The 27,920-nt window shown below is 36.9% G+C and overlaps 1 protein-coding gene across 5 annotated transcripts in view; it reads right to left on the bottom strand.

The window, feature by feature from the left end:
- Window positions 1-27,920, bottom strand: part of ZFYVE9 (zinc finger FYVE-type containing 9) — a 191,783-nt gene that overhangs the window by 17,668 nt on the left and 146,195 nt on the right. For all 5 annotated transcript variants that reach the window (XR_011503394.1, XM_070509926.1, XM_070509924.1 and 2 more), the window contains 3 exons: window positions 22,672-22,896; window positions 20,542-20,624; window positions 7,221-7,325 (listed from right to left, as the gene is read on the bottom strand). Coding sequence is in view for 4 of the 5 variants with exons in the window: in XM_070509926.1 (XP_070366027.1) it covers window positions 7,221-7,325; window positions 20,542-20,624; window positions 22,672-22,896 (413 nt within the window). In the remaining variant the exon portion in view is untranslated. The remainder of the gene's footprint in view (window positions 1-7,220; window positions 7,326-20,541; window positions 20,625-22,671; window positions 22,897-27,920) is intronic.

Here is a 27,920-nt window from a genome sequence, read left to right on the forward strand (position 1 = left end):
TGATAACTGCTATACAGAAAAATAAAGCATGGACAAAGGACTAGGAGTACTGGGAGGCGCCATTTAAAATAGGATAGTCGGGGGGGCCCTTACTGAAAAGGGAGGGAAAAGTCATGGGAATATCTAGGGAAGAGCCTTACAGGCATTTAGAACAGCTGGTGCAATGGCCCTGTGGTGGCAGCATGGTGGCATGCCTGGCAGTTTCAAAGAAATTAAGGACAGTGTGGCTGTAGCTGAGCAACAGAAAGAGAAGAGATATAAGAAATTAGGTTAGAGAGATAATGGATTACGGAGTACAAATGGCATAGACAACTTCAGTCTTTATTTTGACTAGGATGAAAGATTTCTGGAGGACTCTGAGCAGAGGAGTGACATGATTTAACTTAGTTTTAATAGAATCACTAGGACTGCTGTGCTGAGAATAGGTTGACGGGAAAGGGTACCAACGGGACAACCAGTTAAGAGGCTACTGCACAAATCTAGGGCAGAGATGATGTTACCTTAAGCTAACATTGGTTCAAGGATTGAGAGGTGGTTGCATTCTAGATATATTTGTGAGGTAGAGACAGCAGAATTTCCTGGTAGGTTGGACATGGGATACAAAACAAAGAAGACTTAAAGATGATTTCAAAGTTTCGGGCCTGGTAACTGGAAGGCTGGCACTGCCACTAACTTAGGGAAGGCTGCCAGAGGAGCAGGTTTTGAGGGAAGATCAGGAAGTCAGAGTTGAACTTGCTAAGGTTGAAACACCTATACAAGAGAGATATCAAGTGGGCAGTGAAGACACTCAAGTCTACAAAACAAGGGAGAGACTCAGGCTGGAGGAAGACATCAGTATAGAGACAGTATTTAAAGCCAGAGGACTGGATAGATCATCAAGGAAATGGATCAAGACAAATAAAACATACAAGGACTGAGCCCTTGGGTTTTCCAAAATGAGTGAGAAATGAAGTCGGAAAGGGGGATGTAAAGAGAAATTAAATTGTGGGACATGAGGGATGCCCTAGGAGTCCAGGGCTTCTTGTGGTACTTGAACATAATGAGATTAGAGCTGGTGGTCTCAAGGCCAAAAGCGGCAGCAAGGCTGTGAGTGCTGGGAGATAGGGAAAGCTAGGGGGTTAGCTAGAAGCCACTGTTCACCCCCATTAATGGGCAAGGAGACAGTCTTACTCTAAGCACACAAAGTTCAGCAGTGACCTCCTCTTGCAGTCAGTGGAGGTATAGCAGCCAGGGCTGCTTCTTGGGGATCCTTGCATTTTAATTTATACCTGTGGTAAAATACTATCTTCTATGTTTAACACTAGGAAAACTATACCAATAATCAATGGAACATCACCTCCTTCCTCTGCACTATTCTCCAGAGCACCTTTCACCAACTCCTTTCATTCTTTTGAAAAGAGGACTATCACCTCTTCTTCCCTAAGAGAAGAGAAATGTATTCCTTGAAGGCCAGAAAATAAAACATTCCGCAAACAGACTTTAAGGCCATCTGTTCTTGCTAGCATTACAATGAACTTTTGAAATTATGCTTTTGTAATTTCACATTTCTCTGGAGAATATATGTAGCTTTGAATTAAAATAAACCAAAGCTCCTATTTTAGAATCTTAGAGTGGGAAAGAATCTCAAGAGGCCATTCAGCCTAAATTATACAAGATGGAGAATTGCACAGATACATGATTTCACAGATTCTTGTGTTATATCACAACCAGCATAACCTTTCCTACTCCTGTCTCTTTGGTTTTGAGCAAAGGGTTAATAAAACTTTGTTCCTTTTTGCTTGCAACTTTGACATTAGCTTAATTCTTTGACTCTATTCCCCCAGTGACCTGATAAAAGTTTGAATGTCCACTATATTATTAGAAAAAAAATGCTTTATTTTTTACAGTTATATTTAAAATAATTGACAAAATGTACATTTTCAAGTGTGCAATTTGATGAATTTTGACTTCTGTATACAACTTTAAAAGTAACACTCGAAATCACTCTACTCTGTTCCATTGATCTATATACATATACATTTTCACCAAAACAATACTGTCTTGATTAATCTACCTTTAAAATAAGCCTTAACATCAGGTAGTGTAAATCTTTCAATTATGTTCTTTTTCAAAGTTGTTTTGGCTATTCTAGGTTCTTCGCATCTCCACATAAATTTTAGAATCAGCATCTCAATTTCTACCAAAAAAGTCTGCGGGCATTTTGATTGCGATTGTGTTGAAGCTATGGGTCAATTTGGGAAGTACTGACATCCTAACAATATTGAGTCTTCCGATCCATAAACATAGCATTTCCCTTCATTTATTTGGTTCTTCTTTAATGTCTCTTAGCAATGTTTTGTAGCTTTCATTGTACAGGTATAGCAGATGATCTGTTAAATTTACCCCTAAGTATGTCATATTTTTCATGCTATTATATTGTTTTTAAATTCCAATTTCTGAACGTCTATTTCAGTATACAGAAATACAACTGATTGTTACACAATGACCTTGAAACTTTGCTAAATTCACTTATTAAATCTAGCAGCTATTTTGTAAATTCCTTAGAATTTCTTACATAAACAATTATATTATCCGTGAATGAAGACAATCTTATTTCTTCCAATTTGTATTCATCTTATTTTGTTTTCATGCTTTATTACATTGGCTAGAAGCTTCACTGAGATTTTGAATAGAAATAAGAGTAGACATCCTCTCCTTGTTGCTAATCCTAAAGAGGAGGTATTCAATCTGTCACCATTAGATATAACAATTCTAAGTTTTTTGTAGATGCTCTTCACTAGGTTGTGGAAGTTCTCTTCTATTCTCAGACTGCCAAGATACACACACACACACACACACACACACATATCTTGAATGGAAGTAGGATTTCATCAATGCTTTTGCTGCATCATCTGGTTTTCCTTTTTTATCCTGCTGATATGGTGAGTTACAGACTGACTTTTGAATGTTAAACCAACTAAGCATTCTTGGAATAAACCCCACTTAGTCATGATGTCCCTTATCATTTTGTGTGCCGTTGGACTGGATTTACTAAAAATTTGTTATGTATTGAGGCAACTATCTTCATGAGCGATATTGGTCTGTAGTTTTCATTTCTTTTTTTCTTCTTTTTTTCCTCCCCAGAGCCCCAGTGCATACCTGTATATTTTAAGTCCTTCTAAGTCTTCTATGTGAGCTGCTGCCACAGCACGGCTACCGACAGACAAGTGGTGTGGTTCCGTGACCAGGGACTGAACTCGGGCTGCTGAACAGTGAGAGTGCTGATCTTTAAGCACTAGGCCATCAGGGCTGGCTCTAGTTTTCATTTCTTGTAAATTTTTTTTCCTGATCTTGTTATGGCGTAATGCTGGCCTTATGGAATGAGATTCCTCTCTCATCTCTTCTCTGAGAGTGTTTGTACAAACTGGTGTTATTTTTCCCTTTGTTATTGGGTAAAAGTCACCAGGGAAACCATCTGGACCTGGACTTTTCTTTGTGGGAAGGTTTATAACAATAAATTCAATTATTTCAACAGATACAGGGCTATTCAGGTTATCTATTTCTTCTTGGGAGATACTGGAGAGCTTGATATTCAAGGAATTTGTCCATTTTGGACATGTACTGGCACAAACATGTCCATAATATACCCTTAGTGTCCTTTTTCCTGTCTATAGGACCTGTAATGATATCCCTCTCTCTCATATCTCATAATGGTAATTGTGTTTTCACTATCTATCTAAACACTCTGACTAGAAGTTTCTCAATTTTCTTGCTCTCAAGAACTAGCTTTTGGTCTCACTTTTCTTAATTGTTTTTCTGTCTTCTATTTCATGAATTGCTGGTCTCTATTATTTCCTTTCTTCTGTTTACTTGTGTTTCATTTGCTTTTCATTTTCTAATTTCCTAAGGTAAAAGAATAAGTCATTGATTTGAGATGTCTTTTTCCCTTAAATGTAAATGTTTAATCCTATCAATTTCTCTCTAATCACTGCTTTAGCTGAATCCTATAAGTTCTGATATGCCATGTTTTCACTTTCAATCAGCTCAAAATATTTTCTTATATTCCTTTAGGTTTCTTCTTTGACCCATGGGTTATTGAAAAGTGTGTATTTTGTTTCCAAATATTTGGGAATTTTCTAGAGATCTTTCTGGTATTGATTTCTAATTTAATCCTCTTGTGGTCAGACCTTATTCAGTATGATTTGAATCATTTTAAATTTATTAAGACTTCTTTTATACCACAGAATATGGTCTATCTTGTAAATGTTCCCTGTGCAATGGAAAAGAATGTGCATTCTGCTGTTGGGTAGAGTGTTCTATAAAAATCAATAAAGTCTAATTAGTTGACAGTGTTGTTCAAGTTTTCTACATCCTTGATGACTTTCTGTCTACTACTTCTATCAATTATTGAAGAAGCGTTATTGAAATCTCCAAATGTACTTGTGGATTTGTCTATTCATCCTTGTAGTTCTATCAGTTCTTCCTTCATGCATTTTGAAGCTCTGTTATTAGATGCATAAATGTTTGTTATATCCTTTTGATGAACTGATCCCCTTATAATTATGAAATGTGCCTCTTTATTGCTGGTAATATTGTTTATTCTGAAATACACTTTGATATTACCCTATCCACTTAAGCTTTCTTTTAATTTATTTATTTGGTGAGGAAGATTGTCTCTGAGCTAACATCTGTTGTCAATCTTCTTCTTTTTGCTTGAAGAAGATTGTGCCTGAGCTAAAATCTGTGCCAATCTTCTTCTATTTTGTATGTGGAATGCCACTACAGCATGGCTTCATGAGCAGTACGTAGGTCCACGCCCAGGACCCGAACCTGCGAACCCTGGGCCACCAAAGTGGAGTGCACAAACTTAACCACTATGCCACCAGGCCAGCCCCTCAAGCTTTCTTTTGATTAGTATTACTATGGTATAGCTATTTCCTTTCTTTTACATTTAAACTATTTGTGTCATATTTCAAGTGGTTTTCTTATTCACAGCATATAGTTGAATCTTCATTTACATTTACAGGACATTTATATTTACACGAACATTTACAAACATCTCCTCCATGGAACATGCTGCTCTGGCTGTTGAAAAGTGAAACATTTCTTACTGTTCTATTTATCAGAGCTCTTCCTTCTCTGAACCTTTAGTAAACTTGCAATAAATTTCAGCACTTATTTTCATATTGTTTTATCTATATTAGTTCTGTTTCATGTCTTCATTCAATAGATATTTCTTGTGCAACTACTCTATACTAGTTATTAAGTAAACAAGACAGACATAGTCTCTCACAGAAATAAAAGTCTAGTAGAGAAAATAGAAACTGAATGAGGAATTACAAATGTAATGAGTGTCACAGATAAGATATGTAGAATTCTAGGGATGTTTGTAACAGGGAGAGTTACCCCAGTTGGGAGTTAAAGGAAATCTTATCTGAGAAAATTGTCACTTAAGCTGACACTTGAAAAATGAGTGAGGGTTGGGCAGGTGAAGAACAGAGGAAGTGCACATCAATAAGGAAATAGCTTGTGCAAAGGGTATAGAGCAAAAGAGAACATAGTTTTGAAAATGAAAAGACAGACTATGGGCTATAAACAGAGAATAATGAATGAGAAGAAAGATAAAATACTATGGTGATTAAATGAAATAATGTATAAGAAATTACTTTTTCAACTATTAGACACAATTCAACTGTCCAAGACTGTGAGAGACGAAATTGAGTTGAGTTGAAATAAAAACTGAATTAGAAGAGAAGTCAGTCTGCTAAATCAGATTAAGAAAAATAAGTGATATTAATTGGTAAACTTTATTGAAAATGAAATGTAATAAATGACAAGAAATATAGTTATTGTTTTTAAACAAAGATTTCTGAACTAGCATAACCATAAACCTAGGAGGCAAAATTCAGATAAAGAAAGATAATATGAATGGCAGCTGTTGTCATGAATGTCCTCTGTCAGTAATGAAATAATTATGGAGGCCTCACAGCTTTCATAGATGTAACTGCATAAACAGATCCAACCTCCAAACACAAAGCACCGTCTTGCAAACACTGAGGATAGCAATGTATATTACCTGCTTGGGGATGACATCTGATTATCTTACTTGTAAGCTCCCAGAAGGCAAACATAATGTTCTTATTCATCTTTGTATTTGTAGGGCACAAATTACGTAAAAATAGTTCACTTTAAAGATTTGACTCTACCTAGTCTAGCCTATTACTGTTTGATATTCCAAGGTAAGACTATCTAACAACTAAGACCTGCTAACTGTATCCCAGAAAAAATTAAGCATATATTCTAGCTACTATTTTCTACTGTCCTGAAAAAAGACACTGCATGGAAAGCAATGAGTAAAGGCTTTCTTCACATAGGTCATTCTCATAACAACACTGAGCCCTGAGTTTTTAAGTCCAGCGAGACATTTATGTGATTCTAAGTGCATACCAAGTACAAAATGTTTACAGAATGAATGAGTAGGTGAATACATGGCTGAAGGAAGAAGGCAAAAAAGAAAGAAGGAAGACAGGGAAGGAGAAAATTATTTTATATCAAGAGATAGTGGAAGAAGTAATTAAGAAGTTACTACCCTGCCTAATGAAACAACACATTTTAACAATTCTTATATCAAACTAAGTTTTAAAATAAAATTTCTCTTTTAAACCACAAATGATTATTATGAGACATTTTAGAACTGATTTAAGAAAATTTTTAAATTCAAGAAAGACTTCACATGGCAAACAAGCAAAGAGTATTATTTACATAATTCTGTTAATATGTGCATAGTATACACAATTTCATTTTAGTTACAAAATACATCTTAATTCAAGATGCAATCATTTACTTTTGCAACCTTACATAAGAGCCATTTTGAGACTTACAGTGAGCTGTGCTTAAACATTAAGAACAGTCAAAAACAATATATACTTACAGTAAGAGGGAAAAATGAAAAGATTCTAGCACTAATGTTATAAAGTTAAGTTTATACCTTAACCGAAATGCAAATCTATCACTGATTATCATAGCATCAAAAGGTCAAAAAGCACAACCAATGACTAAATAAATCGCTAATTTAACGTCTTGCCTATTATGAAATTCCCCATGATTGATCTAAGTCATACACTATTATGAACTGATTTCACTGTCAATTAATTAAAAATAAGATTTATATGTAATCATGTATTTTTCATCTTCATTCATGTATTCAATTATGAAAAATAAGCCTTCATGGTAAATCTTACCTCATTGTATCTGTTGCTGGGAATTTTGATGCTGGTTTTCCGAACTTCCATATCAACCACCAAACCTTGAACTACTGGCAATGTATACTGGTAATTTCTGAAGTCCTGGGCAAAAGCAGATTGAAGTGAAATAAAGAATTCATCAATGGAAGGATATGATTTATAGTAATAAAACTAGCACAAATGGAAAGAATGTCAAAGTTTAAAGATCTTATTTGCTTAAATAATAAGCAAATGTGTAATGAAAGTCCCACTATGTGTATTCTAGCTCTCCAATTAGACTGTAACCTCTTATAAGTAGACCAAACAGTTTCATATACCCCTTATATCCAATATTAAGCAAATATGTGAATGCTTACCCTGTTTTATCACCACTTAACATTTTCTGTATTTATTTGTTAACTCCTCCCTCTGAGGTAAGCTCCAAGAGTGTTTTATTCTTGTTACATCTCAAATGCCTGGAGCATCCCAGGCACTCAACAAATTTAGGAGGGTAAAACACATACACACACACACACCACATCCAGTGTGGCTGAGGCAAAGTGAGTGAGAGTGGTTGGAGCAGAGGTCAAAGTGAGAGCACGCAGCTAGGCTTTGTAGGGTCCTGCAGGCCACCATAAGGATCTCTGCTTTTAATCTGAAAAGGCTTTTGACCTATTTTAACAGGTCTCTCTGACTTCCTGGTAAAGAAAGATAGTAAGGGAGCAAGGATAGAAGGAAGGAGATCAAATAAACATAATAAAAATAATCCAGGCAAGAGACAGTGATAAATTGGACCAAGATGTAAACAGTTCAAAAGGTGGTGAGAAGTGGTCAGATTCTAGATATATTCTGAAGGGAAAACTGACAATGTTTGCCACTGGACTGGATGTAGAATGTGGAAAAAAGATAAGAGCCAAAGATGATGCTGAATTTTATGGCGTAAGCCACTAGAAGACTGGAACTGCCATTTACCGAGATGTGGAATATAATGTGAAAGCGAAGGTGGCAAGTCAGAAGGCGGTAGGAGAAGAACCAAGAAAGAATGGTGTCCTAGATGCTAAGAAAAGAAAATATATAGATACCGGTAAGTGGTTGCATGGAACTTTGTGAAAATTGTCTTATGATTGTTTTATTTACTCAGGGAAATTGGGGTTAGGTTATCAGCTGAAAGGAAAGGAGAGGAAGTATCAGAAATTTGAGAAGAGATAATGTACAAATAGTCATCTAGGAGACAAGAATGTATTATGGAACAGGAAAGATTGCCAGGTAGGTCTGAGAGCTTCCTTAATGGTATTGGTCATGAATCTAAGTAAGGCCAGTGAGTACGCTACTCCTTTTGTCTTCACTCATATTCAGGCTTGAATATAATAACGAAGGAAGAATTAGATCACACAGGTATGGTCAAGTGACTTTTCTGGGGGGGCAAGGGGTGAGGAAGATTGGCCCTGAGCTAACATCCTTGCTCATCTTCCTCTAGTTTATTTGTGGGACACCTGCCACAGCATGGCGTGATAAGCAGTGTGTAGGTCCGCACCTGGGATCTGAAGTGGCAAACCCCAGGCCACCAAAGCGGAGTGCACGAACTTAACTGCTACACACCCAGGTTGGCCCCAGCCAATCTTCCTTTTTTTGCTTGAGGAAGTTTGTCACCGAACTAACATCCATGCGAACTTTCCTCTACTTTTTATGTGAGACGCTACCACAGCACTGCTTGATGAGCAGTGTGTAGGTCTGTTCCCAGGATCTGAACCTGTGAACTTGGGGCTGCTGAAGCAGAGCGTGCAAACTTAACGACTACGCAACTGGGCCTACCTCTCAAGAGACTTTTGATACAGGTGCAAAGGCAAATAAATGAAGAGGGGATAGTCTTTTTGACAATCATAGTGGAACATATGGATGTACAAATGGAAAAGAAAAAACTTCAAACAATACTTGACAATCATAGACAAAAATTAACTAACAATGAATCACAGACCTAAATATAAAACTATAAACTTTTTAGAAGAAAACATGGGAGAACACATCTGTGATGTGAGTTTAGTCAATAAGTTCATAGGTGATACAAAAAACAAGCCCCATTAAAAAATTAATAAATTGGACTTTAACAAAATTAGAAAGCTTTGTTCTCTGAAAGACACTGTTAAGAGAATAAAAAGATAAACCCCAGACTAGGAGATAATATTTACAAATGATACAAATCTACCAAAGGACTAGTATTCAGAATATACAAAAAACCCTCAAAATTCAATAATAAAACAACAATCAAATTATTTAAATGGGCAACAATCTGAACATTCTGAACATTCACTAAAATCTGAACAAAAATGTGAACATTCACTAAAGAAGATACAAAGAAGGCAAATAAGTACATGAAAAGATATTCAAAATCATTCATTATAAAAAACATACAAATTAAAATCACAAAAATTAAAACCACTAAAGTCCTATTGGAATGGCAAAAAATAAAAACAAAAAATAAGGGGGACAGTCCAGTGGTGCAGCAGTTAAGTTTGCACGTTCTGCTTCTCAGCAGCCTGGGGTTCGCTGGTTTGGATTCTGGGTGCGGACACGGCACCGCTTTGCAAAAAACTATGCTGTGGTAGGCACCCCACATATAAAGTAGAGGAAGATGGGCAGGGATGCTATCTCAGGGCCAGTCTTCCTCAGCAAAACGAGGAGGACTGGCAGTAGTTGGCTCAGGGCTAATCTTCCTCAAAAACAAAAAAAAAAAAAAAAAAAAAAGAAGAAGAAAACAAATGTAGGCAAAAAAAAAAAAAAGGTGTTCTTGTACTTTACTGATGAATGCAAAATACTGCAGGCATTTTGGAAACAGTTTCACAGTTCCTTATAATGTTACACATCAATTATGGCTCAACTATCCTACTCCTAGATATTTACCCAAGAGAAATGAAAACTAATGTTCATACAAAATTTCATATATGAATGTGTATAGCAGCTTTATTCATAGTCACCCAAAACTAGAAACAACCCAAATATCCATCACCAGGTGAATGAATAAACTGTGGTTCATACAAAGAACTGAACACTTCAGCAATAAAAATGAACGAACTATTGATACTAAAGGGTACCAGAATATGCCATCCCAAAATATGCCTCTTGTTAATCACTCTTTGGCCAATCTAATTTACAGGGCCCCAGGTGAAGAACCTAAGATGAGCAGAGGAAAAAGATTTTATTTCCTCCCCAACATACATATATCACCATAGATGAATTGCAAATGCATTATAAGTAAAAGAAGCGAGATCAAAAAGGCTACATACTGTATAACTCCAATTATATGACAGTCTGAAAAAGCTAAAACTATAAAGACAGAGGATCAACAGTTACCAGACAGTAGGGGTGCACCAACAAATTTTTTGGAGTGATGGGACTGTTCTGTATCTTGATTGTGACAGTAGTAGTAAGATAATTCTATACACTTGTCAAAACTCTTAGAAATGTACTTTAAAAAAGGTAAATTTTACTGTATATAAATTAAAAGAACACTTTTTTAAATAATGAGGAAGGTTTAACCAGGGTCTACATTTTGACAGGACACCACAAGAGAGGGCGAAAGAAACAAAGGAACTAGAATTATCTAAAAAAGTGACCTGAATGATGACACCATGGACGCTTAAGATAGGTAAAGAGAAAAGCAAGGGGAGGGGAGACATAGAAAGGTGTTGGAATCAATAGATTCCAATAGATTCTCTGGTAAGCCAGAGACAGAGAGGGTGGTAATGAGAGCACAATTCTTCAGCAGACAATTCAACATATGTTGTATAAATAAATCGACAGGGGCCATAAAAATCTTAGGCTTTGTTGCTAAATTATGGGATAAATACCTCCTTTTCATTCCAAAGCAGATTAAAGTCAGCAAGAAAAATTATCTTGTCAAAAACATGACTAAAGGAGTGACGTCAGTATCATGGCAGAGTGAGCTCTCCCAGTGATCTCTCCTCTCCACGGTACAACCAAAAAGACATTCATATTGCAACAGAAAACATCCACACAACACAAAAGACGTGTGAGAGACCCACGCAACCTACGTCAGAAGGTGGAGAGGCTGGAGCCCCCCTCCTCGGAGGTGGAATGGAGTAAGAGAAAGTGTTGCTCCCTCCCCAAAGACTGCGATCCGGGGACTGTGTGCAGCCTCCAAGAAGGAAGGAAGGGAGGAGAGTGTGCCCCTTCTCAGCAACATCAAAGATCCCCAAGGTCCCTCGCAGCCTACAGGGAAAGCCCCTACCGAGGTGACTAGTTGTTGCAGGGCTGACCTCATCAAGCCAACACCCCAGGAGAGCAGATAGTGAGGGCAGAACGAGAAAACCCTGCGAGCACAGAGAAGAAAGTGCCCCTCCCCCAACCTGCCCAGTGCCAGCTCCAGCACCTGGGATCCTGGCAGAATGCAGAGAGCTCAGAATACACAGCTCTTGAACCCCACCCAGTAGCAATAGGTGGTAACTGCGACCAAATGACACCACAATGCTCAAAAATAGAGCCACGCCCTCTAGCAGTATCAAAAATTATATTAAATCTCCAGGCCAGAAGGAAAATGGTAAGTACCCATAAATCAATCCTGAAGACACAGAAATATATAATCTAAATGACAGAGAATTCAAAATAGCTATCATCAAGAAACTCAATGAGTTAAAAGAAAATGTAGAGAAACAATTCAACAAGTTCAGGAGGTATTTCAAAAAAGAGATTGAAACTATAAATAAGAATGAATCAGACATACTGGAGATGAAAGACACAATGGATGAGATAAAAAAAATATGGATTCCCTGAGTGCTCAAGTGGATATCATCAAGGAGCGAATCAGCATAATTGAGGACAGACATATTGAAATGCTCCAGATAGAGAAGGAAAACTAAGACTAAAAAGAAATGAATAAAGTCTGAGAAATAGCCAACTCAATTAGGAAATGCAACATAAGAATTATAGGTATTCAAGAAGAAAAGGAGAAGGAGAATGGAGCAGAAAGCTTATTAAAAGAAATAATAGCAGAGAACTTCCCAAACTTGGGGAAGGAGAAGGAAATCCACATGAAAGAGACTAGCAGATCTCCTAAATATGTCAATGTAAAAATATGGCAAGGCATATAGTAGTGAAACTGGCAAAAGTGAATGACAAAGAAAAAATACTAAGGGCAGCAAGACAGAAGAAAATAACCTACAAAGGAAGGCCTATCAGGCTTTTAGTGGATTTCTCTGCAGAAACCTTACAGGCTAGGAGAGACAGGAATGACATATTTAAATCTTTGAAGGACAAAAATTTTCAGCCAAGAATACTCTATCCAGCAAAAATATCCTTCAGATGTGATGGAGAAACAAAAACTTTCCCAGATAAACAAAAGCTAAGGGAGTTCCTAGCCACAAGACCTCCCCTACAAGAAATTCTCAAGGCCATCGTACTTGAAAAGAATAAAGGGAGAAAGGGGTTACAAAGCCCAGAGTAAGGAGATAAATAGGTAGACAAAACCAGAAAATTGTGGCTATACATCAGAACAGGTTGGTAAATACTCAAGAATAACATTAAACATAATGGGAAGGAAAACACCAAAAATAAAGATAATCTTGTCATTCTAACCACAAACTCACAAGAGAAGATGGAATAAGATGTGACAAAAACAACATAGGAGGGGAAGAGGAAGGGGACTGAATCGGTTTAGTCTAAGGAAATAAGAGGCAACAGAAACGGACTATCTTATCTATGAGATTTTGCATATAAACCTCATGGTAACCACCAAACAAAAAAGCAGAGCAGAGACACAAATAATAAATAAGGAGAAAACTAAGAAACTCAACATAAAAAGCTACATAACTCAATTGGTAGACCGAAATGCACAAGACGATAAATAAAGGAAATGCAGGAGAACTGGAAAACAAGTGATAAAATGGCAGCATTAAGCCCTCATATATCAATCAACAGCCTAAATGTAAATAGCTTGAATTTTCCAATAAAAAGACACAGAGTGGCGAGATGGATTAAAGAACAAGACCCAACAATATGCTGCCTCCAGGAAACACATCTCAGCTCCAATGGCAAACACAGGCTCTGAGTGAAGGAACAGAAGATGATACTCCAAGCTGATGGCAAACAAAAGAAACAGGTGTTGCAATACTTACAGCAGACAAAGTAGAACTCAAGATAAGACAGGTAAAGAGAGACAAACAGGGGCAGTATATCATGATCAAAGGGACACTCCACCAAGAAGACATAACACTTATAAATATCTATGGACCCAACACAGCAGCACCAAAGTACATAAAGCAACTATTAACAAACCTAAAAGGAGATATTAACAATAACACAATAATAGTAGGGGACCTCAATACTACCCTCACATCAATGGTTAGATCATCCAGACAGAAAGTCAACAAGGAAACAGTGCAATTAAATGAAAAGCTAGACCAGTTGGACTTAATATATGTACAAAAACAGCAGAATCCACATTCTTCTCAAGTGCGCGGGGAACATTCTCAAGGACAGACCATAAGCTGGGAAACAAGGCAGTCTCAATAAATTTAAGAAGATTGAAATAATAACAAGCATCTTTTCTAATCACAATGCTAGGAAACTAGAAATTAATTATAAGAAAAAAGCTGAGACAGGAACAAAGATATGGAGACTAAACAACATGCTATTGAACAACCAATGGATCATTGAAGAAATTAAAGGAGAAATCAAAAAATATCTGGAGACAAATGAAAATGAAAACATACCATACCAACTCATATAGGATGTAGCAAAAGCAGTATTAAGAGGTAAATTCATCACAATACAGGCTCACTTTAACACACAAGAAAAATCCCAAATAAGCAATCCCAACTACACCTAACTGAATAAGAAAAAGAAGAACAAACAAAACACAAAGTCAGCAGAAGGAGAGAAATGAAAAAAATCAGAGCAGAAATAAATGCAACTGAAATAAAAAAGGGAGTAGAAAGGATCAATGAAACAAAGAGCTAGTTCTTTGAGAAGATAAACAAAATTGACAAACTGCAAGTCAGACTTACAAAGAAAAAAAAGAGAAAGCTCGGATAAATAAAATTACAAATGAAACAGGTGAAATTACAACAGATATCACAGAAATACAAAGGATTATAAGAGAATACTATGAAAAGCCATATGTTGACAAATAGACAATCTAGAAGACATGGATAAATTCCTAGACTCTTACAACCTCCCAAAGCTGAATCAGGAAGAACTAGATAATCTGAATAGACCGATCACAAGTAAAGAGATTGAAACAGTAATCAAAAACATCCCAAAAAATAAAAGCCCAGGACCAGATGACTTCCCTGGAGAATTTTACCACACGTTCAGAGAAGATTTAATACCTATCCTTCTCAAGCTATTCCAAAAAATTAGGGAAGATGGAACACTTCCTAACACATTCTACGAGGCCAACAGTACTCTGAGACCAAAGCCTGACAAGGACAACATAAGAAAGGAAAACTACAGGCCAATATCTCTGATGGAGATACATGCAAAAATCCTCAACAAAATATTGGCAACCCAAAAACAGCAATACATGAAAAAGATCATAAACAAAGACCAAGTGGGATTTATACCAGGCACAAAGGGATGGTTCAACATCCACAAATCAATCAATGTGATACACCACATTAACAAAATGAGGAATAAAAACCACATGATCATCTCAATAGATGCAGAGAAAGCATTTGACAAGATCCAACAGACATTTTTGATAAAAACTCTGAAGAAAATGGGGATAGAAGGAAATTACCTCAACAGAATAAAAGCCATGTATGAAAAACCCACAGCCCACATCACACTCAGTGGAGAAAAACTAAACACCATCCCTCTGAGAACAGGAACAAGACAAGGGTGCCCACTCTCACTACTCTTATTCAACATAGTACTGGAGGTTTTGGCCAGAGCAAATAGGCAAGAGAAAGGGATAAAAAGAATCCAAATAGGAAATAAAGAAGTGAAACTCTTGCTGTGTGCAGATGACATGATCTCATATTTAGAAAACCCTTAGGAATCCATCAGAAAACTATTAAAAATAATCAACAACTACAGTAAAGTGGCAGGGTACAAAAGAAACTTACAAAAATCTGTTGCATTTCTGTACTCTAATGACGAACTTACAGAAAGAGAACTCAAGAATACAATTCCATTTACAATCACAACAAAAAGAATAAAACATCTAGGAATAAATTTAACCAAGGAGGTGAAGGACTTATACAATGAAAACTACAAGACATCATCGAAAGAAATAGCTGATGACATGAAGAAATGGAAAGAGATTCCATGTACATGGATCGGAAAAACAAACATAGTTAAAATGTCCATACTACCCAAAGCAATATACAGATTCAATGCAATCCCAATCAGAATCCCAATGACATCTTCACGGAAATAGAACAAAGAATCCTAAAATCCATATGGGGCAATCAAAGACCCCAAATTGCTAAAGTAATCCTGAGAAAAAGGAACAAAGCTGGAGGCATCACAATCCCTGACTTCAAAATGTACTACCAAAGCTATGGTAATCAAAACAGCATGGTACTGGTACAAAAACAGGCACACAGATCAATGGAACAGAACTGAAAGCCAAGAAATAAAATGGCACATCTACAGACAGCTAATCTTCAACAAAGGTGCCAAGAACATACAACGGAGAAAAGATAATCTCTTCAATAAATGGTGTTGGGAAATCTGGACAACTACTTGCAAAAGAATGTAAGTAGACCATCATCTCATGCCATACACAAAAATAAACTCAAAATGGATCAAAGACTTGAAGACAAGTCCTGAAACCACAAAACTTCTGGAAGAAAATATAGATAGTATACTCTTTGATTTCAAACTTAGGATCTTTTTGAATACCATGTCCTCTCAGACAAGGGAAACAAAAGAAAAAAATAAACAAGTGGGACTTCATCAGACTACAGAGCTTCTGCGAGTCAAAAGAATCTAGGATCAAAATCAAAAGACAGGGGCTGGCCCCGTGGCTGAGTGGCTAAGTTTGCATGCTCCACTTCGGCAGCCCAGGGTTTTGCCAGTTCGAATACTGGGCGCGGACACGGCACCACTCATCAAGCCATGCTGAGGCAGCATCCCACATGCCACAGCTAGAAGGACTCACAACTGAAAATACACAACTAGGGGGCTGGCCCAGTTGCTCAGTGGTTTAGTTCACATGTTCTGCTTCTCGGTGGCCCGGGCTTCACCAATTCAGATCCCGGGTGCGGACAAGGCACCACTTGGCAAGCCATGCTGTGGTAGGCGTCCCACATATAAAGTAGAGGAAGATGGGTACAGATGTTAGCTCAGGGCCAGGCTTCCTCAGCAAAAACAAAAAAAAAAAAAGAGGAGGACCGGCAGTAGTTAGCTCAGGGCTAATCTTCCTCAAAAAGATAGATAAATAAATAAATAAATAAATAAATAAATAAATAAATAAAAATACATAACTATGTACCCAGGGGCTTTGGGAGAAAAACAAAAATAAAATCTTAAAAAAAAAAACAAAATCAAAAGACAGCCATCAATTAGAAGAAAATATTTGCAAATCATATATCCGACAAGGGGTTAACCTCCAAAATATATAAAGAACTCACACAACTGAACTACCAAAAAAGCAAACAGCCCAATCAAAAAATGGACAGAGGATATGAACAGACATTTTTTCAAAGAAGACATACAGGTGGGCAATAAGCACATGAAAAGATGGTCAACATCACTAATCATCAAGGAAATGCAAATCAAAACTACACTAAGATATCATGTCACCCCTGTTAAAATGGCTATAGTCACTAAGACTAAAAATAACAAATGTTGGAGAGGTTGTGGAGAAAAGAGAACCGTTGTACACTGCTGGTGGGAATGCAAACTGGTGCGGCCACTATGGAAAAAAGTATGGAGATTCCTCAAAAAACTAAAAATAGAAATAGCATATGACCCAGCTATCCCACTACTGGATATCTATCCAAACAACTCTAAATGAACAATCCAAAGTGACCTGTGTACCCACCCCTATGTTCACTGCAGCACTATTCACAATAGCCGAGACATGGAAGCAACCCAAGTGCCCAATGACTGATGAGTGGATAAAGCAGATGTGGCATATACATACAGTAGACTACTACTAAGCCATAAAAAAAAGACAAAATCATCCCATTTGCAACAACATAGATGGACCTAGAGGGTATTATGTTAAGCGAAATAAGCCAGGTTGAGAAAGATAAACACCCTATGACTTCATTTTTATGTGGAAAATAAACACATGGACAAAGAAAACAGTTTGATGGTTACCAGGGGACAGGGGTGGGAGGTGGGCACAGGGGGTGAAGGGGAGCAGTTATATGGTGATGGACAAGAAACAGCGTACAACTGAAATTTCACAGTGATGTAAACTATTATGAACTCAGTAAAATAAAATGAATAAACACTAAAGTTACCAGGGAGGGACAAGGGGCCAGGGATTGGAGTAGAAGGAGAGAGAGAGATATATCTTATAGATTAAAATATAATTTTAAAATTTCCTTTCCACTTGTGGCTAAGATGGAGAAAAGGGACCCGATTTACCCTCTTGCCTGAAACAACCAAAAAACTGCACAAAACACATAAAACAATGATTTTCAAGACACTGAATCTCAGGCAACAAAGGAGAGTGATTCAATCAATCATGCCTAGTAAGGCAACTCCAGTAAAAACTTAGGACACAAGAGCTCAAGAGCTTACTCTGTGTATATTGTTACACATTGATATATCAGGAGGGTGACATGTCCCCGAGGACACAGAAGCTTCTTGTTTGGGACCCTCCCAGACACTGTACTATGTGTCTCCTCTTTTGGCTGCTCCTGCTTTGTGTCCCCTTTGTTATAATAAAATTGTCATCATAAGTATAGTGCTTTGCTGAGTTCTGTGAATTATTCTAGTGAATTATCAAACCCAAGGGGGTAGTGGGAACTCCGACATTTGTATCCAGTTAGTCAGAAGTAGTGGGTGACCTGGGAACCCTTTAGCTTGCAGCTGGCATCTCATGTATTGACAGCCTTGTGAAGGATTGTACTCTTACTCTGCAAAGTTTGGTTGAATTCTAAATAGTGCCAAAAATCATCATAAGCACTCAGAAGGGTCTTGCCTTAGTAGTGAGGGAAAACTAGTCCTATACTAAACACAACTTTGGTTTTACCCTACAAAGCTTAAAAGCAAGAGTTGAAAGGATCAAACTGTTTCTAGGTAAATTAATTGTGTTACTTATAACAGAACTCAAGAATATTTATAGAAACAAAAAATATCCAGCACCTAGCAAGGTAAAATCACAATGTCTGGCATCCAATAAAAAATTAAGAAATATCAAGCATGCCAAGAATCAGGAAAATACAACTCAAAATACAGGTGAAAAATAGAAACTAAGCCAGGACTGATACAGATGTTAGAATTACAAAACAAGGACATTATAACAGTTATTATAATTATATTCCAGATGTTCAAAAAGTTAAGTACAGGCATAGAAAATATAGAAAAAAGGCCAAAATAAAACTTCTAGAGATGAAAATTACAATGTCTGAGATTACAAAAAAAAAGAGATGGAATTAATGGCAGCTTAAACATACAAAATAAAAGATTAGTGAACTTAAAGATACAGCTAATAAAAACTGTCCAAAATGAAACATAGAGAGAAAGAAAGATCAAGCAGCCTAATATGTCTATAACATTAGAGTCCCTGAAGGAGAGAAGGGAGTAGACAGAAAAAGTATTTAATGAAACAAAAACCCCATAAATCTAAGAAGCTCAACAAACCCAAAACACAAGAAACGTGAAAAAAACTATACTAAAGCACAAAGTCAAATTTTCAAAAGCAGCAATAGAAAGAAAAATTTTAAAGCACCCAGAGAAGGAAAAAACATTATGGAGAGAGGAACAAAGACAAGAGGGAAAACAGACCTCATGTCTGAAACAACGCCAACTAAAAGACAGTAGAGCAACATCTTTAAAACACTCAAAGAATAAAACTGGCAAGCTAGAATTCTATATCCAGCAAAAATACCCTTCAAATACTAAGGTGAAATAAAGATGTTGTTAGAAATACAAATGCTGAAAGAATTCATCACTAGCAGACCCATACTACAAGAAATGTTACAGGAAATCTTTCAGGCAGAAGGAAAGTGACACCACATGGAAACACAGATTTACACAAAGGAATGAAGAGCACTGGAAATGGTAACTGTGGGCAAACCTACAAGAGTTCTTCCTACTGTTTTAATCTCTGTAAAAGGTAACTGGAACTATAACTACAATTGCATGACAGAGGGAGAAAGTAAACAAATGCAGTTCCCTAAAAGCAACTAAAAAGCTGGGTAAACAGTTTAAACAAAACCAAACATTTCAGTGCTCTGGAATTAGACCAAAAGCATATGACACACTGAGAAATGTTTATTCGTAAAAACTACTGACCTTCAAGTACATACAATAGTGTCGAGTCTGCAACCTTCTTGCCAGGGGCTGTCCCCTAGTCCTGTTAGGAAGTTCAATCAGGACAAGGTAGTTTGTGAAAACAATAAGCTTTGCTACTGAAGGATCATGATTTGGAGTATTGTCAGTTAAAGCGTTAACTTCAGCAGCTAGTGAAAATGGAGGGCCAGCAGCTCTATTAGTCTGAGTTGCTAGCCTGTTTGGGGCAGGTAACGGGTAGGCAGACTAGCCAGAAATTTAACAAGGAAGGTTCTGGGAGGTGAGATAGCCACAGGGAGCTTCATAAATTCTCCAAATATTAAGGATTGACCTTAGTCTGTGCACACGGGCAGCAGAGATCTTAGTGGACCCAAGCCAACCAACATCCTTGGTCAACAGAGTCAGAGCCTGTGCAAGCACAGAGGAGAGATGAAAGAGCCCAGCAGAAAGAAAAAGAAGGAAGTATGAATTCCAGTCCATACACAGAATCCATCAGCAAACAATGGAAGCCTTACTGGTTTGAGATATTTAAACAGAACCTGTGACCAATCTTTAGCTGAACAACAAGGTATACAGAAAGAGGGGACACCCCTAGGATGCCAGCTTTAAAATAAAAAAAGACATAATGATAGGAGTTTTAATTATACACAAACTCTAGTCCTCACAATAACCCCGCAGGGTCATTTAGACATTAAGTGTATAATCAGGGGCTGGAATCCTGTACTATTTCACTCCAAAGCTCCATATATTTTCCAAAGAACATATATGTTGCTCTTTTCCTCCAGCACATATCTTCACCTGCCTGAAGCTGCAGTGGCATTGCTATCAACAAAATAATAAAATCTTTATCTTCCTTCTCCCATACAAACCACAGTGAGGAAAAAGAAAATAAAAATTCTCAACTTACTGCAAGAAGATTCATGATGGTATGCCCCGTCTCTCCAAATAATGGCTTCCGAAATCTGACACTGAACAGTGGGCATGGATAAACTATGGAAATGAGAAATGATCAGACTAAGTACAGCAGCTTAAAATTCTGGTAAAAGAAACATCATGGTTGATACAGTTTTCAAAATATAATTGTAACGGCTCATTAGAACATATGAAACTTAGGGCTCAAAAGGTATTTAGAGGGGTTGGCACTGCGGCCTAGTGGTTAAGTTCAGTGTGCTCTGCTTCAGCAGCCCGGGTTCAATTTCTGGGTGAGGGCCTATACCACTCATTGGTGGCCATGCTGTGGCAGTGACCCACATACAAAACAGAGGAAGACTGGCACAGATATTAGCTAGGGGGCAAATCTTCCTCAGAAGAAAAAAAAAGGTATTTAGAAGAGTAGCATCACAAATCCTGAGCCTCCTACAAAACCACACCAGGGTAAGTCTTTTGATGACTAGAATAAACCTTTTTTTTTTTAAAGGTTGGCCCTGAGCTAACATCTGTTGCCAATTTTTTTTTTCTTCTTCTCCCCAAAGCCCCCCAGTACACAGTGGTATATTCTGGTTGTAGGTCCTTCTAGTTCTGCTATGTGGGATGCCACCTAAGCATGGCTTGATAAGCCGTGCTAGGTTCACACCCAGGATCTGAACCAGCAAAACTCTGGGTTGCCAAAGCAGAGTATGCAAACTTAACCACTTGGCCATGGGACTGGCCTCTAGAATAAGCCTTTTGATGCAGCTGTTTCAAAAATGACCAAAAGGTCTTAGGAAGCACTCTTCTTCAAACTGGATTAATATGATCCAGGAAACAAATATCTCCTGATTCCTCTGTGCTCAAGAAGTCTAAAAGAGTTCTCTCTTATACATCTCCCAACAAGGACCCTCTTTAAGATAGCTAAATACTGGGTGACCCTATATGCTGGCTCACTCCTTGACCTTTACGGTTTGAGCTGCCTGTTTAAGACAGGAAGATACACATGTTATTCCCTCTGCATACCATCCTTCTTTTCCCTCCTTCATTTACCTGATTCAAATGCCTCCTTTACAGTTCAGTCCAGAGGCACCTTGGTCCAAGAAATGTTTCTTATCCAATTCCTTCACTCTTGGTAAGTTAGAGCCCATCTTGGGGCTCCCAAAGAACTTCTGTTAACTTTGAGCATGTGTTTTAATACAACATACTACTATAATCACGATTTCTGTATGGCTTCCTTACAAAAGTTCCCAAGAGCCCATAAGCATGTCTTAGTCATTTCTGAATTCTCAGGATTCATGACACATTGTAGGCCTTTATTAAATTCTTGTTGAATTAAAGAATAAATAAGTGAAAGAATGAAGCTGACTTGATGAGCACACATATAGTTTTATGGTTTAGAAAATAATCTTCATTATCTCATTTGATCCTCTTAACAATCTTATATAATAGAAAAGGCAAGCATTTTGATCTCCAGTTGCAAAAGAAACTGAGAATCAGACAACGTGAGCGACTTGCCCAAAGTTACAGAGAAAGTAACAGAGTTAAGAACCTTATTCAAGTGGTCTGATTCCTAGACCAGGGCACTTTTAATTAGGTGAAGATACAAAGTTTAAAATAAAGCTTGCATTAAGCCCTTAACGTCTGAAAAAAAGGGACAACTTTGTTATACTGCTACAACCACGGGCAAGGTAGCTCTTCTGTTGCTCACCTTACCAACTGAGAATGATTTCTACACCACTAGTTTCCAGTATCTGTTATAGTATGTAAAATATTTGTCATAACTATTTTCCACGTAAGTGACAAAAAACATGCTCACTATATATAGATACTATAAAAAAAGTTACTTAAGTTCAAATTCATTCTTTTCTGAAGATGATTATCTATTTATTAATGTACTATAAAACCAGTAAGCTTACAAGGCAATAAATAATCACTAACTTTCTCATTTGATATTTTCAGTCCTTCCCATTATAGCCAAAATAAGTTGAGAAAATGAGCAAGTTTAGCTTAGCCATTTCAAAAGACTACTTCTGCTGAAGTGTACCACCAGGGGGGCTCTAAATACTTCAAGACTTTATTTAGTCATCATGTGTTGGTCATATGGGTTAGAAGATATTTTACTACTTACGTCGATATTCAGCTCCAAGTCTCAACATTAGTCGGATGGGAAATACTTTAGCCCAAGGAGTTTCCCATTTCTGGATGAGAATCCCAAACAAGTAAGGTGGGGTTGGGAGAAGTAGCTCTTGCAGTGACTGATATGTAGATGTCACATATAAGAACCCCCCATGTTCTTTACTGCCAAGGAAACTTTGACTGAAGAAGGAATGTCCCAAATTGCCCACAACATTCCCTAAAACAAAAAAGTTCATTATTACTTTCTATCAATAAATCAATCATATTTTTAGTAATCATTATCACTCAACACTGGGCCAGACACTACTAAACACTAATTCCCAACCTTTCACCATGAAAGAACCATGTTTATAAAGTTGTTTTTTAAATAAATGGCATTTATTAAATGAAAATTTGTTTTCCAATTTTATCCAGGGCTTGTGGTGATCATGACATAACTCGTATCATCACACTGTAGAAGTTTGTCTAGCTAAAAGCCAAAAATATTGATGCCTTCCTCAGTTAGACTGTCCCACTTTACTGTATGAATTACTACAGAGGTCTCAGGATAAGAATTATTGCCTCAAAGGTCATGAAAATGGTAAGATTAAGTACCTGCTCTCAGAGCTTACAATCTCATTGGGTGAACAAAGTCAATTCATGAACATAAAGAATTAAGACAGTAAGTACAGGTATGTATGAGACACTGAGGGAAGAAGAAAATTTATGGAGAAGGTAATAACACAGATAGGATTTATTCTTTGTAATTTTGGTTGAGACAAACATGAAATGTAAACAACTTAGGGCCTATTTAAATTCACATTAGGAAGGTTCTTTTTTCCTTTTAACTGCAAATGCTCTTTACTAAGCACCTTCTAATTCAAATTTTTTTTAATGAAACAGTAACAAATCAGCCCTTCATGAACGAAACATTATCCTTAGTTTAGAATTACAAAAGAACTTCCTGACAAGAGCTGTTCAACAACGGGACAGCAGATATGTTCGCTAGACATGTGCAAGCTTCCTTTGATATCTCTGAAAGAAGTAACACCAAATACAGAAATCCCCATCAGAGAAGTTAATGCTTACTTTCCTCAAAAACTAGAGGCTGTTCGCAGAGCACTTTAGTGAGGGGCCATAGAATCCTTGGGTCGAGTGAGAATCTACATTGACAGTAGGGTCCACAAGTAAAGGGAACACTCTCCACAAAATTCAGAGAAGCTTTGTGGCTAAGAGCCATGTTCACCTGGACATCATCATCTGCCAAACACATTTAGGGGTAATACTCTTGCCCCAGGATTAACCAAATCTGGCTGCACATTTAAGTGGCTGGGCCAGATCTATAAAAACAAAAAAATCCTCATATCAAGGAAGCACTACAAACTTTGAAAAAAATCACAGATTTTTGAATCACAGAGATAACGGCTTTGAATACCAGTTCGATCACTCACTATTGTGTGATTTTGGGGCAAGTTACTAAACATCTGTGAGCCTCAACATCCATGTAAAATGGGGGAGATTATACTAAATTTCAGGCGTGTTGTGAAGAACAAACAATAAAATATACGAAAAAAGCCTAACATGACCTGCCACACAATGTGTTCCCAAAAAAATGGAATTATTATGTTATAATGCAAATATACATATAATGATCAGCCAAACATCATAGGATTTTCTTTGCTTTATCAAAGATTTTAGAGTAAGGTTTGTATAAATGCTCTCCTTTTTACCTGGGACAGGGAGGGAAGGAGAGAATGAGAGATAGATTTCTTTCCCTCGACAATGGAGAGCACACAACAGCGTTCCTTTAAAGCTCCTAAAGATGGCATAATGTTTATGTTTCATAAGACTGCCCTAGCGAACACAGCTCAGAGGTGAAAACTAGGTTGGTTTGGTACTCAAGGCATTCATTCATTATTCCTTTGGGAGCTCCCTATTAGAGACTGGAGTCTATTACTGGTTATTTTCCCACAAATATTGATCACCTTTCTGTTTCTACCGCCTAACAACCCCCTCCCCATTGCAATAACATCTGGATTCTTCATTATGTCCCCTTACATTATAAAATATATCTTTTATTCTTTAAGGATTTGCTTTCTTAAAAATTAAGAAATCTCTATCAATCCTAATGAGTCATTTAATTTAGACTGTCATTTACCATCTTATCTACAAAAACGTAACACTCCATGGGGGTAGATATTGGCAAAAATAAAATACTGGGTATGAAAATTTGACAGGAAAAGCTTTTCTTTGAAGACTTAATCTGGGGCTCCTGGACTCATAAAGTCTGTTATGTGCTTATCTATAATACAGGCACTTATCTATGGGAACATTCAACACAATGAATCCACTGAATTAATTCTATATACCCCCAAACAACTGAAGAATCCATATAACTAAAATAGACACCAACTCTTGCTTCTGAGTTTAAATGACCTGGCAAGGACATCAAATGCTTTATATCAATAGTTTACAAAGCAATTTTACATGGCATTAATCAGGTAATCATCAGACCAGTGCAACTAGGTTAACAGAGCAGGTACCATTCCCCTGAATTTTGGGTGGTTTATTTTACAGATGAAGAAATTGAAGCTTAGGGGTAGAGGTGAAATGACTCCCAAAAGACACAGGGTAAGTAAGTGGCATAACAACATCTAGAAAGCAGATATTTCGATCTCCTAGTCTTTCCATATATCACATTCTTTAAAAAAACATATATATAGTAATTTGCAATCTTCCATCTTAAATTTGGAATTTAAACTTTGTTTTTAAAAGTACTTGCAAATAGCCATCTTTAAATTCAATTCAAATATGATTTAAATATCTATGTCACAATAGTTTCCTTTTGTTTCAAAGCATATTTATCAATCCTCACATTAACTCAAATGGAACAATTTCCAAGCAAATGGTTCATTTACGTCAAAAAAACAAATATTTTTAAACATTAAGATAACTAAATCTCAAGCCATCAGAAGAATTTAGATAGTCCCTTGGAGTTCTTTGTAATACAGTAAAGTGCAGGTAAGCAGGAGTACTCATATAAGGTAATTGCCTCAGTTTGGAGCATCTGTGAGATTTACCAGGTAACTTCAAAAAGCTCCAGAGGCAGTTTATCGCTTCTCATGGTTCAAAACATGGAATTTAGAGAAGACACAGCTGAATTAAAACCTGAGTTTAACCACTTACTAGCTATGTTTGTGATCTTGGGCAAGTTACTGATGCCCTCAGTGCCGCTCACTTTCCTCATATGTAAAATGGGAACAAGAACAGTATGAATCTCATAGAGTTGTAGTTAGTAGAAATGAAACACTGCGCGTAAAGCAATGAATACACTGCCTAGCATGCATAAGCGCTCAATAAATATTAGGCATTAGTCTTAAATCACGTCTTCATAAATAATTCCATATTATTTTCTCATCACTTGAAAAATTACTTTGCAAAGAAGCAATACCATGTCTCCTTTGCTCACAGAAAGACACAAAATAAATTTACCTAAAAGGTTCACACTTAATTGGAAAAATAAAATAAAAACCTGAGCCATGAGATAACATTCTTTAACTGGAAAAACAATACAAGAAAATTACTGATGATAGCGAAAACACCAATGAAGTTCCTCTTTCCCTGAAACACATTGGTTAGGAAACTTTTTCTTATTTTACAAATAAAAAAGTGACTTGCTTCAGAAATCAAAGATTATAAGCAGTGTGATTTTTGTTGCCATGAGAAATAATGGCAAGCTACTCAAATCTGAAACATCTGGGGCATGAATTGATCTAGCATTTACGATATGATATATACTGCGAGGTCATGATCCAAAAGAGATACACATATTAATAAAATATTTTCTAATACGCACAAAACTTGACTGACTGCTAGTCATTCCACAGATATTTACAGGATACCTATCATGTTTTTACAAATATCCTACCAATTGTTTGTGTATATTCTCTGAAAGGCTACTTTTTAAGAATCTTTTTTTCCCGTCTTCTAATTCACCTGTAGTTTTTCTTTTATATACATGTGAGGATAGAAAACGGGTAAGAGATGGTGGTTTAAAATATTCTAATAGTGAGTATGCACCTATATTCTTAGACTGAGATAAACTTCTACGTTAAAAAATGAAAGCTCAGACTCCACTGTCTTTGAGGTCTATAATTTTATTAGTAACTTTACAAAAATGGTTAATAAAAATAAAATTCAAAGAAGATGATTGCAATTTATTGATAACATACAGATCAGTAATATAGTGCTTTAAAGCTTTGCCTTTTGATAAATCTATGTAAGAAAGAAATTTAAATTAACTAAAAGTTCACCTGAGTTCACCCAAGTAGCCATGACTTAAAAGATAGAAAATAAGTAAGACTTTATAATGAGGGTAGGTAACAAAAAGAAATAGTAAAAACAAACAAGATCTTTCAAAGATCTGAAATTACAGAAACTTCCCAAGTGACCTGCTTGACTGACCAATGGTATTTCTTTCTCAGGGACCAGAGACACTGGGCCTCAAAAACACTCTTAGGGTGACCAAAATGCTATTTTCCCCTGTCTCCAAGTCCCAGCAGGAACAAGAAGTCAGGAGTAATAAGCACAAGCATTTTTATTAACACAAGTGTTCTCCCAGGACCCCTTTGCTCCAGGTGCTTTTCCACCAAATGACGAAAAAATGCTTCCTAGTGATATCACACCAATTTATTAATTCCTTCAATCTACAGGTTTTTTATTAAGCCTCTCCAATATGTCAGACTGTTTGTTCTAAGGGCTGGTACACAGTTGAGTCAGACAGATAAAAATCTTGTCCTCATAGAGCTTACATTCTAAAGGAGGAAGACAAATAATTTCAGGTGGTAAAGTTAGTGATAAATGCTTTGAAGAAAATAAAACAAAGAAGGTTACGTGACAGATTGATGAGGGCAGGGGAGAGAACACTTCTTGAGCTAAGAGGGTCAGGGCAAAGCCTCTGAGGAAGAAACATTTGAGAACAGACCAGAATGAAGAGAGAGCCAATAAAGAGCTTAAGGAATAGCATTCCAGGTATAGGAACAGCAAGTGCAAAGGCCATGAGTTGGAAATGAGTTCAAAGGTCAAAAAGATGATTAACACAGCTAAAGCAAATAGAGGAGGAGTAGGAGATAAGGTCAAAGGGATCTTTAGGGACTAGATCACATAGGACCTGGCAGGTCAAAGGAAGGAGTTTGGAGTTTATTCTAATCACAGTGGGAAGCCACTGGAAGGTTTAAGCAGCTTCAATTTTGTCATCATACC

This window comes from Equus asinus, chromosome 5, assembly GCF_041296235.1.
Source record: "Equus asinus isolate D_3611 breed Donkey chromosome 5, EquAss-T2T_v2, whole genome shotgun sequence".
NCBI lineage: Eukaryota > Metazoa > Chordata > Mammalia > Perissodactyla > Equidae > Equus > Equus asinus.